Source organism: Pseudopipra pipra, chromosome 18 (assembly GCF_036250125.1).
Source record: "Pseudopipra pipra isolate bDixPip1 chromosome 18, bDixPip1.hap1, whole genome shotgun sequence".
Taxonomy (NCBI): domain Eukaryota; kingdom Metazoa; phylum Chordata; class Aves; order Passeriformes; family Pipridae; genus Pseudopipra; species Pseudopipra pipra.
The window spans coordinates 2,117,951-2,132,209 of record NC_087566.1 but is presented as its reverse complement, the minus strand read 5'-3'; the positions used below and the strand labels follow the sequence as shown (position 1 = coordinate 2,132,209).

The 14,259-nt window shown below is 49.3% G+C and overlaps 1 protein-coding gene across 1 annotated transcript in view; it reads left to right on the top strand.

Moving 5' to 3' along the window:
- Nucleotides 1-14,259, top strand: part of FBXW8 (F-box and WD repeat domain containing 8) — a 56,241-nt gene that overhangs the window by 40,456 nt on the left and 1,526 nt on the right. Inside the window, 3 exon segments of the mRNA XM_064674659.1 lie at nt 6,342-6,469; nt 10,536-10,709; nt 13,490-13,606. Of these exon segments, the coding sequence (XP_064530729.1) occupies nt 6,342-6,469; nt 10,536-10,709; nt 13,490-13,606 (419 nt within the window).

Here is a 14,259-nt window from a genome sequence, read left to right as displayed (position 1 = left end):
GCTGCAGGACTGCAGAGTGTTAGCAGATCTTTGAAGGTGTTGAAAGGTGTTTTAAATACCTTTTTCTTTATAAGCTCTTTGGTATCATGTCAGAGAAACAAACCTCTCTGAGGACCTGAACTGTGTCAGGCACTACAAGGAACAGAGTCCAGCAGAAAGACCAGAACTTTCCCTTGCCTAAGTTTGACATGATGTATTGATTAACCCCTTGAATGACCAGAAATAATTTTGCAAGTTAAAATGAATAAATCAATGCCTTTTGCACTGGCTGCCAGTGATGACATTCTGCTTTTTTTCCCTATTTATACAACACTGTGAGTGCCTCAAAACTGGCACAGAGGGTATCTCAGGTTTGGAAAATACAGGTGCTAGGACAGGCCATGAATATTCCAGGTGATACAAAACCAAGAGAATCATTCAGTTTTTAATAATTCCCTTGCTTTTTAATGACTCCCTTGCTTTTTAATAACTCCCTTTCTTTTTAATAACTCTCTTGCTTTTTAATAACTCCCTTGCTTTTCAATAGCTCCCTTGCTTTTCCTTTCCCCTGTGTTGGGGGAAATGCATTTCTGGGCTTGTTTTCCTAGCGAGTGGGTGGCTCGGTGGGTAAACACACCATCCTTCCAGTGGGCACTGGAGCCTCCAGCCATGAGGGCAGTGAGCCTGGTGCCCCCACTGCAGTCCTAGCAGACATCTGTGCCCCTCCCAAGCCCATCCAGGCTGGCAGATCCCGAGGGCTGGCAGTGTCCGGCGCTGGAACGGCGAGGGCTGCAGGTGCCTTGGCAGCGCCGGCGCAAGGCTTGGCTCCCCTGCTTCCCACCAGCTTGGAGTCTCACTTCGGAGCTCGGGGCAGGGGGAGAGAAACTTCGAAGTGGACAAAACCCAACCCCCTCCCCTTGTGTCCAGCTCCGTGGGTGACTGCAGCAGGTGGGGAGGAGCGGGGAGCCGCCTCTCCGGCGGGATTCACCGCCAGCTCCGTTGTTCCCGTGGGTCCTGGGGGGCTCCGAGCGCGGCTCGAGGCTCTGGGTGCAGCTCAGCCCGGGTTTGCCAGCACAAAGTCACCTCCAGGATGGCATGAAAGTCAATTTTCCGCATGCTCAGAGGAGCCCTTGTGTTACCAGCTTTGCACAATGACTTATATCTGGCAAGAACCTGCAGAATAGTCTCTCTGGCTGATTGTCAAAAATTACATCATATTGGAGTAAACTGCTTTTAAATCAAACATCCATTATTCATGGATATTAACTGCTTTTTTTTTATTTATTTTTTTTTTCCAAACTGGCTGTTTTGTGTTTGATTTACTCTTTTTCTTTCTCTCTGATTGTCTGTCTGTCTCCCTCAGCTGCTCCTTTTAAATCTTAGCTCATCTTTAAATTTATGGAGCCAGAACACTTATCTCTGGGTGCAAGTCTCAGCGTGCTGACCCTGCATTTGTTAACAGTGAAATTGGTTTCGTTGTTGTTGCAGTGTCATGTGCCATATTTACAGTAGGCAATCCAATACATTTGCACCGGGAAACTGTGCCCCTGAGCCTTGTAAACTTCAAAAATATTATTTTTTCCGCCTCGCTTTAGATACAAAAATCCCAACTTGCAGCAGTGTGTACCATATGTTGTGTTTAATTTGATGAGTTCTGCCACAAATGCATGTGGAGTAGCCTTCCTGCTTTTGTGGATACCCTCTGAAATGGGATGGGTTCAACCTGAGAAAAAAACCAGGATCTCTTTTTATTTGGGGGGGGGGGGCTTGAAATCTCACAACCCTTTCTTTTGCTGGCAATATTTGTGTGTATTCAGGAAATGTTTTTTTTTTTCCAGTTGGCAGAGGGATGGACAGAAAGAAAAGGGGAGAATAAATGAAAATAAATGTAAATTCTGTACCCAGGCTTGCTGCTTGTTCCCGGGTTTGTTTTATTTTGATCCTCTGTCTCTAAAATGACAGAAAGCTCCGTCCTAAACGATTCTTTCCGAAAAAGTGGCTCTTTAATGTATCCTGTGTGCTGTTCAGCCAGGAAAAGGATGTAGGTTTCGAGTGTGGTTTGACAATTGCACTTTTTGCTGACATTTATCACCCTCCCTTCGATACTTCAGCTAAATAAGAACTAAAAATCCAGCACACAGCCAGTTCTGAGAGAGACCTCGGTCCTCCCTGGCCGTGCAGTGCCATAACTTTGGAGAGGAAGGCAGGGCTGGGATTGCAGAGGGAAAGCAGCTCCTCCCCAGAGCAGTTGTGTGCTGGCTCCTGGCCAGGACGGTGGGTTGGACACCCCTGCTCCTGCTGAAAGTACCACGGGCTCTTTGATAACGAGCGCTCGGGGATTTGTTGCCTCAATGTTCCCATCCAAAAAAGACATCTCCGGCAACCCAGGATCCCAAAACACCTGCTGGGGTCTTGGACACGCATGGAAGAGTTCCATCAACAGCATTCCCTTCAGTTCCTTGGTTTTTCTTGGAAGTATCTCAACCCAGAGTACATCGGCCACGCTTGACCTCACTTAGCTGCACGGTGTAACAAAGCTCCCAGCTCAGCTCTTCTGGCTGCAGAGGCTTTAATTCTTCGGGAATTAATTTTCCTCCTCTTTCAGGAGTTCTTGGACAGCATTTAAAGAGAGTTCCCCGTGCCCACTGCTCTGCAGTAACTTTGCCTTTCTTCCCTTCCCTTGGCTCGTGAATTTTCCGGCTTCTTGGAGTGTCTGTCCGAGAGTGGCCACAGGTTGAGCCTCGCCCAAGTCACCCAGTGAAGAGGGAAATTAGTCTAATGCACTGCCTTAACAAAAGGGGAGAGTATGAGCATGAATAATTAATAGCACCGGTCTGTGGCAACGGGATAAAATGAAGTCCCATTTGCTCAGCCTTATTAAAAGAGAGAGAGGGAGAGGGAGGGATGGGAAGGGTCGTTAAGGGACTTGTAACATGGCAAGAATCGCCTCCGAGGTGGATAATGTGTTTTCTAATCTCTGTGGTCTTTAACTAAACATAATGGTGGAGGTACTCTGGCTATTCCTGGCTCCTTGAATTATGGAGCATTCTGGGAGGTTGGTTGGCTCCTGGCCAAGGGCTCCGACTTTTCATCTGGGCAAGGTTAATAGGTAACACTTTTTATCCCGTGCCTGGGGTCCCCCTAAGGTCTGCCCGGGGTCTTTAATGCTTTTTCTCCCCTGTGTGTCCCCCCAGGTCCCTCTGGGGGCAGGGATCTCGTTAGTGTGTTATCCCAGGACACTTCATTTCACACCCAGATGCTCTGGGTTCACTTACCTTCACTTGGTACCTATTAGGTCACTGGTCTTGGGTGTCCATTATGGGATTATAAATACCTTTAAAAGGGTAATCCCCTTGCAGTGTGCATTACAGGATTATAAACCTCCCAGAGATCTTAGGCTTTATCTGCCCTTTAACACACAGGCCCTTATTTCAAGTCCCTATTGACCAGGTATTTCCATTCTTTCTCCTTGGCCTTTGTAAAGAAAATCCTTCTTGCCTTGGGATATTATAGGAGAGCTCATCAGAACTTCAAAATTGTCCTCAGTGTGCTTTTAAACTCCTTGTCTTCAAGAAATCGTTATTCAGACTTCCAAAAAAAAAAAAGAAAAAGGCACTCTGAGTGCTTTTTGCTTCTTTACTTATCAGCTTGCCACAAAAACACGTTGAAATTCATTTGCAGAGCATGAAATCTCTGGGGACAAGTTGAATTTCGAGATAGACAAATCCTGAAGATCACAAAGAGAATCTTCCAGTGATGGCTCTAATTGGCTAGAGAGACACGTGAGCGTGATAGAATTCAAAATAAAATTTTATTTTGGCAATCAGTGCTGTTATTGATTGTTAAAATAAACAGTGTTTAAAAGAATAGAGGCTGGTATGAGAGGAGAAGGCGTTGGAGGGGGTAGGAGATGGTGAGACAGAAGCTTTTCTTCCATTTTTGTGGATGCGAAGCTTTACTTTTTTACAGATTCTCAGCTGCAAAATGCTTTAAATTAGTGGCCACCTACAGGTTGTGTGAGGAGAAATAAGTGATTTTTCAGCTGGTGTGGTACCTGTGAGTTTTGCCCCAGGGCTGGAGCTGAGGCTGCAAAGAGGGGAACGTGTGACATTTGCTCCGATGGAGAGCGGGGGGATCTTTAAATGCCACGTGGAAGCAATTTTTCCTTGTGGTCTTCCACGGCCATAACCGAATTTTCAAGGACGTATCGTATGTTTATGGGGTAGATGGGAGCCGTGGTCATTTAGGTAAATTAATAGTTTCTGGATGTTCCCTGTCAGCATTAGCCCCAGGGGGCTTTTGGGAAAGCAGCTTTTGGCCCTCTCCTCTCCGGAGCTCTTCCATCCAGCTGGGAAGAGGCTCAACTGGGAGCTGGAATACTTTGCTGCTGACCCCGTCACTTATTGTTCTTAGGTTGAATTCAGCACTTTATTGACTTTGTCTTTTGTTCAGAACTTTCCAAGGAGAAATTTGGTTGCCAGGCCCAGATATTAATTTCCTTTGCAGTGAAAACTCTTCGAGGCCCCTTTGCCAGAACGTGATTATCTCTGGGTTTGGTTAGTGAGCTGTTGGGAGCTGGGCTGCGAGTGAGAACAGCCTGTAAAATTGCTCTGGACCTCAAAGATTAACATTTCCATGCAGTTTGTAGCAACTTTTTCCTTGGTGGGCAAGTTTAAATGAAGTTTTTGAGCAACTTTTACGCCCTAAGCCTCGCTGCAAGTACAGAGCCTTCCTGGTTTTACAGAGCTTGGGGAAAAATTGCTTTGGTTTTTCGGGTCTTAAGGATGAAAAATAACATGTTAAAGACTGGTATTTGAGGCAGGTAAGTTCACAAAGGACTAGTTGGGAGATTACAAATCTTATAAGCGCCTCAGGAAGTGGGATGTGAATGTGTTGATCCTAACAGGGAGCTGATAATATGTCTGAATAAAACCCTACCTGCTCTTTAGCTGGGAGAAATGGCAGGTGGAGGGAACCTGTAAATCCTCTGGATTTAAAAATCCTGGAGACTTTTAAAGCTTCACTTTTGTTGCCCAGTCCTGCATCACAAAACGAGCCTCCCTTCCTTTAATTCAGCCTTTAATTCAACCTTTCAGATCTCTGCAGTTGCACAAATAGGAAGTTAAAAGGCCAGGCAGCATCAGTGTCTCTGCTCTGGCAAATGCTGAAATGATACCTACAGACTGTGTAATATTTATTAAGCTGCACTGGATATAACCAGCAAATTAGAAGTAAAGGATATTGATGTGAGGTTGGCCTGGCCATGCTGATGTTGCCATGAGTTTCTGCTGATATTTTAAGTACCATTAACTCCTCTCATGGTCACAGGTCTCTCTTAATTGAAAGGAGCATCACCGTGAAATTTAATAACGTTTATGAAGTTATGTAAGGCCAGGTGCAGTGCTCAGCTCCACTGGGCTTCGACCAGCATGTTTTCCTGCTTCTAAAAATACTCCTTTCTCCTAAATTGAAAGGCCCAAACAGATAAATCTCATCTGGCCCCAGAGGAAAGACAGCAAACGTGATGGAACTGATTGAGGAGGGGGAACAACTCGTCCCTCTCGTCCGGGCTCTGGTTGAATCATCTTGGATGTTGCCTAAAATCAGGGTTGTTTTTTATGCCTTTGCCATCTGAGCTGCCACTTCAGATGTGATTTTCCTCCTGGTCTGTGTGATGTGCAGCACAGCTCTCAGCAGGGCCCGTGTTCTGTTCTGCTCTGCGATTTCGGCTGCACTTGGCTGGCCCTGCCTCTCTCAGCCCATCTGTCTGAACCTTCTCAGTGCTGGTGCTCTTCACTCCTGCTACTCGTTCAGATATTCAAATTGGGGAAGAAACTGTTTGGTTTTCCTCTGAGACTTTAAAGATTTGGCCTGGAGAAACTGCCTGGGAGCTGTCCCTGTCTGCTGGGTGGCACTGGTGGTGCATCCCTGCTCCTTGATGGATTCCACTGGGAAACCCGATTCCCTTATTTCTGAGGTTGTGTCCCCCCTGATATTACACAATCTGTAGGTATTATTTCAGCATTTGCCAGAGCAGAGACACTGGTGCTGCCTGGCCTTTTATTTCCTATTTGTGCAGCTGCAGAGGTCTGAAGGGTGGAGTTGAGAGAGGAGAGGATCATTTTGTGCTGGAGGACTGGGCAACAAGTGAAGCTTTAAAAATCTCTAAGAATACTAGAGGTGTATTTCTGGGGTGTTGTATCCCCCTCTTAATAGGGGTAAATCTGCCTCCTGATCACGTGTTACATATCAAGCAACAAGCAAAACATCTCTGGTGGTAACAAGTCCCCTCCGTGCTGCAGCAAAACCTCTTTGTCGTGCTCACGAGGAATTCATCCTGTGTTTTGTCCCCTTTCTGGCAGATTCTTCTTTACAACCTGGAAACAAACCAGTGCCTGACCAAGGTGGGCAACTCCATAGGTGACTTCACGTGTGTCAACCTCCACGACAGCCCTCCCCACATGCTCGTGGCGGGCAACAAGGACAGAAAGTAAGTGCCACCATCTCCAATTAGCTGACTTCCCATCCTGCTGTCCTACATCTGGACCTGCTGGAATCGGTTCCCCCTCTAACGTTTCAAATGCAGCCACAGTTTGAGGAACAAACTATTAGGTAATAGTTGGACGTGGCTGTCAGCGGGCTTTGTTTTCGGGAAGCTCCCTGGGAAGACTTTGCTTTTCCAGCCATTTGGTGGACGCAGTTGGTGCACAGCCCAGCGAGACCACTTGGAATATCTTCCCCTTCCCCGCCACCACCCGCAAAATTAGTTTGGCATTTAAAAGCTCACTTTCTGATATTAAAAAAATAACCTCGGGGATGAATCGCGGGGGATGAGAGGGGCCCGGCTGCCAAACGATGTCAAGAGTGTATTTGGGAACACTGTGATGTCCCTCAGGTGACAGGAAAAAAAAAAAGAGACTTTCATATGAACAGATTCCAGCTTCTATTTAGCTGATTAGCAGCTTTCTCTTTAACTCCTTGGCTCGGGGAGCAGGATTTTCCCAGCGCAGTGGCCGGTGCCAGGAGCGGCCGCGCTGGGAACAGGCAGCGCGAAAGGATTAAAGTGCTTAAAAAGACCCTCTGAGTCCAATTTCTAGATTTTCTTTTCCTGGCGAGTCGTCGGTGGGGTCTGATCCAGTGCTCCAAAGGAGATGTGGGATGGCAGGGAGCCAGTCCCTAATGGCTCCCGCTTCCTTCCCTCCTCCTTTCCCCGTGCCGGGCACCGGGCTGCAGGTGGTGCTGTGCCGTGGTGGTGGGATCAGATTGGGAGGCGGGCACTTCCCTCTGCCAAATCCCAGACCTCTGTCCCGCCAGAGCAGCAGCTTGCAAAAATGATTATTTTGTCAAACAGCTTTTTTTTCCCCCTCCCCCTCCTTTCTCAGTGAACAGGCAGTGCAAGCAAACCTCACACTTCCTCGGCACTCAGGGTGAGGGAAATATCTGGAGTTTGACAAGTGGACTTGAGTCCTTGGGAGGCTTTTTTTTTGCCCTCTAAAAGCAGATAATTGATTTTCCAAAGCACCCCAGTGAAACTGCCTCCAGTTTTGATCTCTTGCACGGTGACAGGAGAGTAGCTGAAGCTGATATCCCTTCAGTGGGATGGGGATTCACTCCCTTTGGAGTCTGTGCCCTTTCCCCTCCAGAAAGCTTTTTGGTTTTTCAGCTCAAGCACTGACTGAGTTTAAGAGGTTGGCTGTCACTAAAATAGCAAGAAGTTAGGAATTAATAGTTGAGCAAACAAGTGTGGCATCCAGGAGGCAGGACCATGGGTATCTCTGAGGTCAGTGCCTCTTGTGCTGATGCTGGGCATCCACAGGTGGAATGAGACTGGAACCTCCACAGCCCTATTAAGGAGCAAATCTACTAAATAGGGACCTTGCCACGGGAATTCAGACTGCTGGTGGCCAGTGGGAACACTTATAGTTTGAATTAAATGCAGCAGTTTCACAATTTCACTGGAATATGATGTTCTTTTATTCAAAGCCACGATTTTGAGAAGTTAACGCTTGGGAAACATTTTTGGTAGGACCTGTAAAATCTGTCTCTGCATCGAAAACACTCCTGAAGCGTCGCTGATTTATTTGATTTCTGAGCTGTGCTTCACTCTGGCAAGAGATGTGACAGCAGGGAGCGTGTGCTGATCCTGCTTTTCCGTGCTGGAAGCTGGGCTGGCGAACGGCGTTGGGAAAGCAAACACATGGCAAGGCCGGTCGCCGGGAGCGCGGATCAAAACATGTATTCCATGCTTTCCTGGAGGCAAGGCAGCTTAATTTTGAGTCAGTCTAACAGGAGGGTCAAAGCCTGGTCATGAGAACACCTTCCCCACTGCTCCCAGGGCTGGGATGAGCCCGGAGTGCTCCCACTGAGCCCAGCTGTTGAGGCAGGAGGAGCCGGGCCGTGCCAGGTCTGTGTTACAGCATCGCATTAGATTGGCAAAACGCTTCTCTTTCTTCCCTTCAAAGCACATCTGAGCAGCACAAGTGTGCCTGTGATTCTTCCAGGGGTGTGCCAGGATGGACACCTGCCTGAAACCCGGGCGCTCGCTAATGGAATAAGCAGGACTCAATCAGATCTTCGCTTCCAGCTGAGCCTTCCAAACAGGAGCAGCTTTGATTTCCGTGCAGAGCACAGGCAGGACAGCAGCCCTTCCAAAATACCCCATCCTCACCCAAAGCACTGCTCCAACATGTAGCCAAAGCTCCTCTCTGCTGGAGCTGGAGGCAGCGAGGCCTTGTCACCATCCCAGCTGAGGGCTGGGCTGTTCCCAGGGGCGGCCGTGCAGCCGCACGGAGCGTGTTCCTCGCCCCGTTCCAGCATGTTTTGCTGCATGTCAGATGGATGTTGCTCTGCTGGAGTTCTGGACTGTTCTGTTGCCTTTTTCTTTCAGTCCCTGAAATGTGTTGTTTGTAAAATCCTCCGGTGCAATCTCCATTTGAGAAAGGAAAAGGAAAGACTTGCACAACACCATTAGGATCGTGGCAGGGGTGTGGAATAAAGCACAGTTAATGTGTTGGAACAAGTGTGTTTTGGCCTTTTGTGGAATTAATGTGGACCTGATGCTTTCACTCCTGATGGCCATCAGCTGGGAGGAACTTTCTCTGGCTTCCTTTCAAACCTGAGATCAGTATTTCGCCTTTCCTTCTGTTTTCACTTGCTGCATTTATTTATTCACTGATGCTTCATCTCTTAATCCTGATATATTGGATCCTGACATAAGGATCAGAAAAATATACTCCTTTGTGATATGTGCTGGGTTTAAAACTTGAACTGGTTTTGTGGCCTTGTTGCAGTGGTTGAAATCCTGAGTTCTTTTCCTGTAGTTCTCTTCTGGCTGAGTCTTCCTTATGTTTCTCTTCCAAGTGCTTTGTCTGAGTGGTCAATAATGTCTGAAAACCAGATGTACCTAAAATCTGCCCGCAGTCAGTGGCTGCATTTTTGAAGTGAGAAGAGATGGTTGCTGGGTGCCTGTGGATGGCTTTGTTTTAATATTAGTGATTAAGTCAAGGGTATAAATATGTAATTCCCTTTTCTTGTGTTTTAATTTGCCACACATTTAGTGTCTTCTGAAATCTTTAGAATCACGGTCCTTTTCTTGATCCTGGTAATAATATTACCCCTCATCCCGAGTGGATGTGGGTTGGGTACCAGGGGTAGGGTGTGTTAGCACAGGATTTAGTGCCTCAGGGCATTGCTGATGTTTTGGGAGGCACAGACAGAGGAGCTTTCTCCAAATTGCACTTATATTTTGGATCATAGGCTCAGAGAATCACAGGATGGTTTGGGTGGGAAGGGACCTTAAAGCTCAGCCAGTCCCACCCCTGCCATGGGCAGGGACACCTCCCACTAGCCCAGGTTGCTCCAAGCCCCATCCAGCCTTTTTTGGAACATTTTCAGGGATGGGGCAGCCACAGCTTCTCTGGGCAACCTGGGCCAGGGCCTCCCCACTCTCACAGCCAGGAATTCCTTCCCAATCTCCCATCTCTCCCTGCCCTCTGGCAGTGGGAAGCCATTCCCTGTGTCCTGTCCCTCCATCCCTTGTCCCCAGTCCCTCTCCAGCTCTCCTGGAGCCCCTTTAGGCCCTGCAAGGGGCTCTCAGCTCTCCCTGGAGCCTTCTCTTGTCCAGGTGAACCCCCCAGCTCTCCCAGCCTGGCTCCAGAGCAGAGGGGCTCCAGCCCTGGCAGCATCTCCGGGGCCTCCTCTGGACTCTCTCCAGCAGCTCCACGTCCTTCGTGTGCTGAGGACCCCAGGGTTGGGGTCTTAGGAACTGTAAAGACTCCCTCTTTAGGTCCTAGGACTTGTAAAGAGTCAGGGAAGTGCTGTGTGGTGGGAGAAGTCTGCCTGAAAAACCCTCTGATACCCAGAAGTCCGAGGAAAAACTCAGCAGTGAAAAATATGGACCGAGCTGGTTTTCCAGCCCTGCAGTGGCCACGGGGCTGCTGCTGCTGTCCCAGCTAACATTTTCACGACCCCAAAGATCCCCGTGCTCTCAGAACCCACAAGGCTGCACGTCCACAGCTGGTTTTTCTCCCTGTTTGTTCTCCCTGGCTTTGGTTTAGGGTCAGGGTGTTCGACCTGCGCGGGGGCGAGTCCGTGTGCTCCCTCTACGCCCACCAGCTGGGGGTGTCTGCAGTGCAGATGGACGACTGGAAGATCGTCAGTGGGGGAGAGGAGGGCCTGGTGTGCGTGTGGGACCAGCGGATGGGCACCAAGCTGTGGGAGATGCACGCCAGGTAACTCCTGGGGGGGGCCTGTCCCGGGGGGTTCGTGGGGTCCGGCTGACGGGAGGAGTGTGGGGAGCAGATGATCCAAAAGGCACCAAAAGGATGAATTTTGGAGGGTTCTGTTCAGTGTTCGTGTGATTTGGGAACAGATTGCCTCCCCAGCTGCAGTCATGGCTTTCTCTGTGTGCCCTTTAGCTGTCTTGGGCTTTTGCTCGTTAGTTAACGAGCACTTCAGTCGGTGCAGGGAGGTTTTCTTTCCTGGATTTTCCATGAGGTTCAGTTCCTGCCTTCTCCCTGCCCCATCCCCAACCACTCTGCTTATTGCACCTTGCATTTAAAACACTGGGCTGGCTGTTTTCAGAGTGGCTGGTCCTGGCTCTCTCTATCCAGTGTATCCACCACAGTCCCTGTGTTTCTGCTCGTCACGTTCACACATTCCCTGCACGGTGATGATCAAAGCCAGGCTGGTATTTAAACTCATTTAAATACTAAAATACAGTTTGTACTGAAAGCACAAGTAGTTCTGTACTGGGAGTACAAGCAGAGATCAGTATCCTGGAGCTGACAGTTGCCACAGCCAAATTCAGATTTCCTGATCAAGGCACAATTCCCAGGGATTTGGCTTCGTTTGGGTGAAGACTCAAGGATTTAGCCCCTTGTAACTCTGAGTGATAGCCATAAAATGAGCAGATAAATCCTGATTCCTTTTTTTTTTAATGCCTCTTCCCCCAAAGAGGAGCTAGATGAGGTATTTACAGGCAGAGAAGTTCAGGCTGGAGCTGTCATTGATTAATAGCAGGTATTGCCTTCCCTGTTGACCCTGGGAATGATAAAGCCTGTTGTGATGTGGCTGATGCATTAAGGACAATATTCCATTGATTGTCTCCTTGGCACACTCATTAGTGCTGCTGCAGGAGGAGGGCAGGCAGGGCAGGGCTGAGCTGGGGGATGGACTCCAAGTGAAACCATTAGATTAAACATTTGAAATACTGTTTAATCTATAGAGGAATCAGAAGGGATCCCTTCAATCAAACAGGCCTTCTGAGATAAGGGCTGTGTGTGGTGTTATCCATGGCTGGGAATGGAAAACAAGGGCAGGAGCCAGGGGAGGTGACAGGAGACACGCTGGGGTCGTGGGGATGAGGGGAGAAGTTACTCCTGCTTGGACAGAAAATGCTGGTGCAGTGGTTTGGGATGAGTTTATTCCCCAGTGAGAGAAAAGGAGTGAAGATCAGATTGAGCATCCTAAGGAGGGACATGAGGAGGGGGAAGGGTCTGGAGGGGCCACATGAGGAGCAGCTGAGGGCACTTGGCTTGTCCAGCTGGAGGAGTCTGAGGGGAGGCTCCTCAGGGTCTGCAGCTTCCTCAGAGGGGCAGCTCCAACCTCTGCTCTGCGTGAGCAGGGACAGGGCCCAGGGAACAGCTGGAGCAGGGACAGGGCAGGCTCAGGTTGGATCTCAGGAAAAGGTTCTTCCCCCAGAGGCTGGTTGGGCACTGCCCAGGCTCCCCAGGGCAGTGGGCACAGCACCAAGGCTGCCAGAGCTCCAGGAGGGTTTGGACAATGCTCTGAGGGACAGGGTGGGATTGTTGGGGTGTCTGTGCATCCAGGAGCTGGACTGATGATACTGTGGGTCCTTCCAGCCCAGAATATTCCATGATTCTGTGATTCTTAGCACATGCCACAGAGTGCATTTCCATAGCTCAGTGCCTGGGGGTCCTGGGGGTCCTTACCCTTCATTTTGGGAAGCTCCCTGCTCTTCCCAGGAGTGTGCTGCAGTCCTTAGAGCAGCAAACAAGCAGAGAGCCCCCATCCCTCACAGCCTCCGTGCTGCCGGGTTTGGAACAGATTTTCTGACCTCCACGTGTGTTCTGGTGAGAGCCCACTAGGTGGGGATAGAACATGTGGGATCTGCTTCGGGCCGGAGGTGCAGGTTCCTGCTCCAGGCTGGGAGAGAAAGGTTAGAGGTTCAGATTCCCAACCTCTGACCGTTCTGGATGCAGATAAAAGATGTATGTGCTACTCTAGGCTGGAGGAGAAGAGCCAGAGGTGCAGGTTCCCACCTTCTGGCCATACTGGATGGGGATAGAAGAGGTGAGATCTGCTCCAGGCTGGAGTAGAAGAATCAGAGGTGCAGGTTCCTGCTCCAAGCTGGAGTAGAAGAGCCAGAGGTCCAGGTTCCCAGTTTCTGGCCATACTGGATGGGATAGAAGGTGTGGGATCTCTTCCAGGCTGGAGGAGAGGAGCCAGAGCTGCAGGTTCCCAGATTCTGGCCATACTGGATGGGGACAGAAGATGTGTGTTCTCTTCCAGGCTGGAGTAGAAGAATCAGAGGTGCAGGTTCCTGCTCCAGGCTGGAGTAGAGAAGCCAGAGGTGCAGGTTCCCAGTTTCTGGCCATCCTGGATAGGGATAGAAGATGTGTGTTCTCTTCCAGGTTGGAGGAGAGGAGCCAGAGGTGCAGGTTCCCAACCTCTGGCCATTCTGGATGAGGATTGAAGATGTATGTGCTGGAGGAGAAGAGTCAGAGGTGCAGGTTCCTGCTCCAGGCTGGAGGAGAGGAGCCAGAGGTGCAGGTTCCCAGTTTCTGGCCCTACTGGATGGGGATAGAAGATGTGGGATCTGCTCCAGGCTGGAGGAGAGTCAGAGGTTCACGTTCCCAACCTCTGGCCATAGAACGAGCGTCGACTTAAACGAATCCTTGTTTAATCCTGAGCGATCCCTTTCCCGCCCCTGGATTTTGGGAGTGCAGTGCAGGTGGCACCTCACCCAGAGCTGTGGGTTGTTTTCCAGGCACCCGGTTCGCCACGTGTGGTTCAATTCCCACAGTCTGATCACGGCAAACATCCCTGAGGAGAGGAACCCTCGGGGCAGCGGCAGCGCCGACGACGACCCCGCCGTGCACCGCAAGTGAGTTAAGGCAGCTCTCACAGATCTGCTCTCCCTTATATATTTTTAAATAGCACACTAAGCCCCTGAGTCATAATCCAGAGCAGGAACAGAGGAGGTAAAGCATCTTAAAGAAAAAAAAAAAAAAAAGTTTAAGGATAAGGTTTTCAAAACAAGGGAGGAATTGGCTCTTTATTTTCTTTCAGCACGAAAAAATGCATTTCTTTCTCAGCGGGGGAACATAAAGGCCACTGAAGCCAGAGAGGGAATGCAGCCTTTTCCATGCTCTAAATATTAGCAGTGATATCTCCTCCTGAAGGAAAACTACTGGTATTTAAACTGCAGGTTTTGGTATTTGCATCTCGGGCTGCTCGGTGTGTGATTGAACCATCAAACGACAATGGGCTCGTCTGCCCCCGTCCTGAGCAGGCTGGAGATGTTTCAGCAGATGACAGTCACGTCTCTGCAGTGCTGGAGGGAATGATTCATTCCCAGGGCTTGCTGGGTCCCTGGAAGGAGGCAGGAGGGATGTTCTGTTAAACTGTGACTAGTGCAGGAGGGAAGGGGTTTTATATCAGCTCCTGAAGCACCGAGTTCTTGAACTGGGACGATCCTTTATGGTGATAATTCCTTTCCCTGGGGTGTGATGAAGGTTCAGGGGTGTGTCCTGGTTG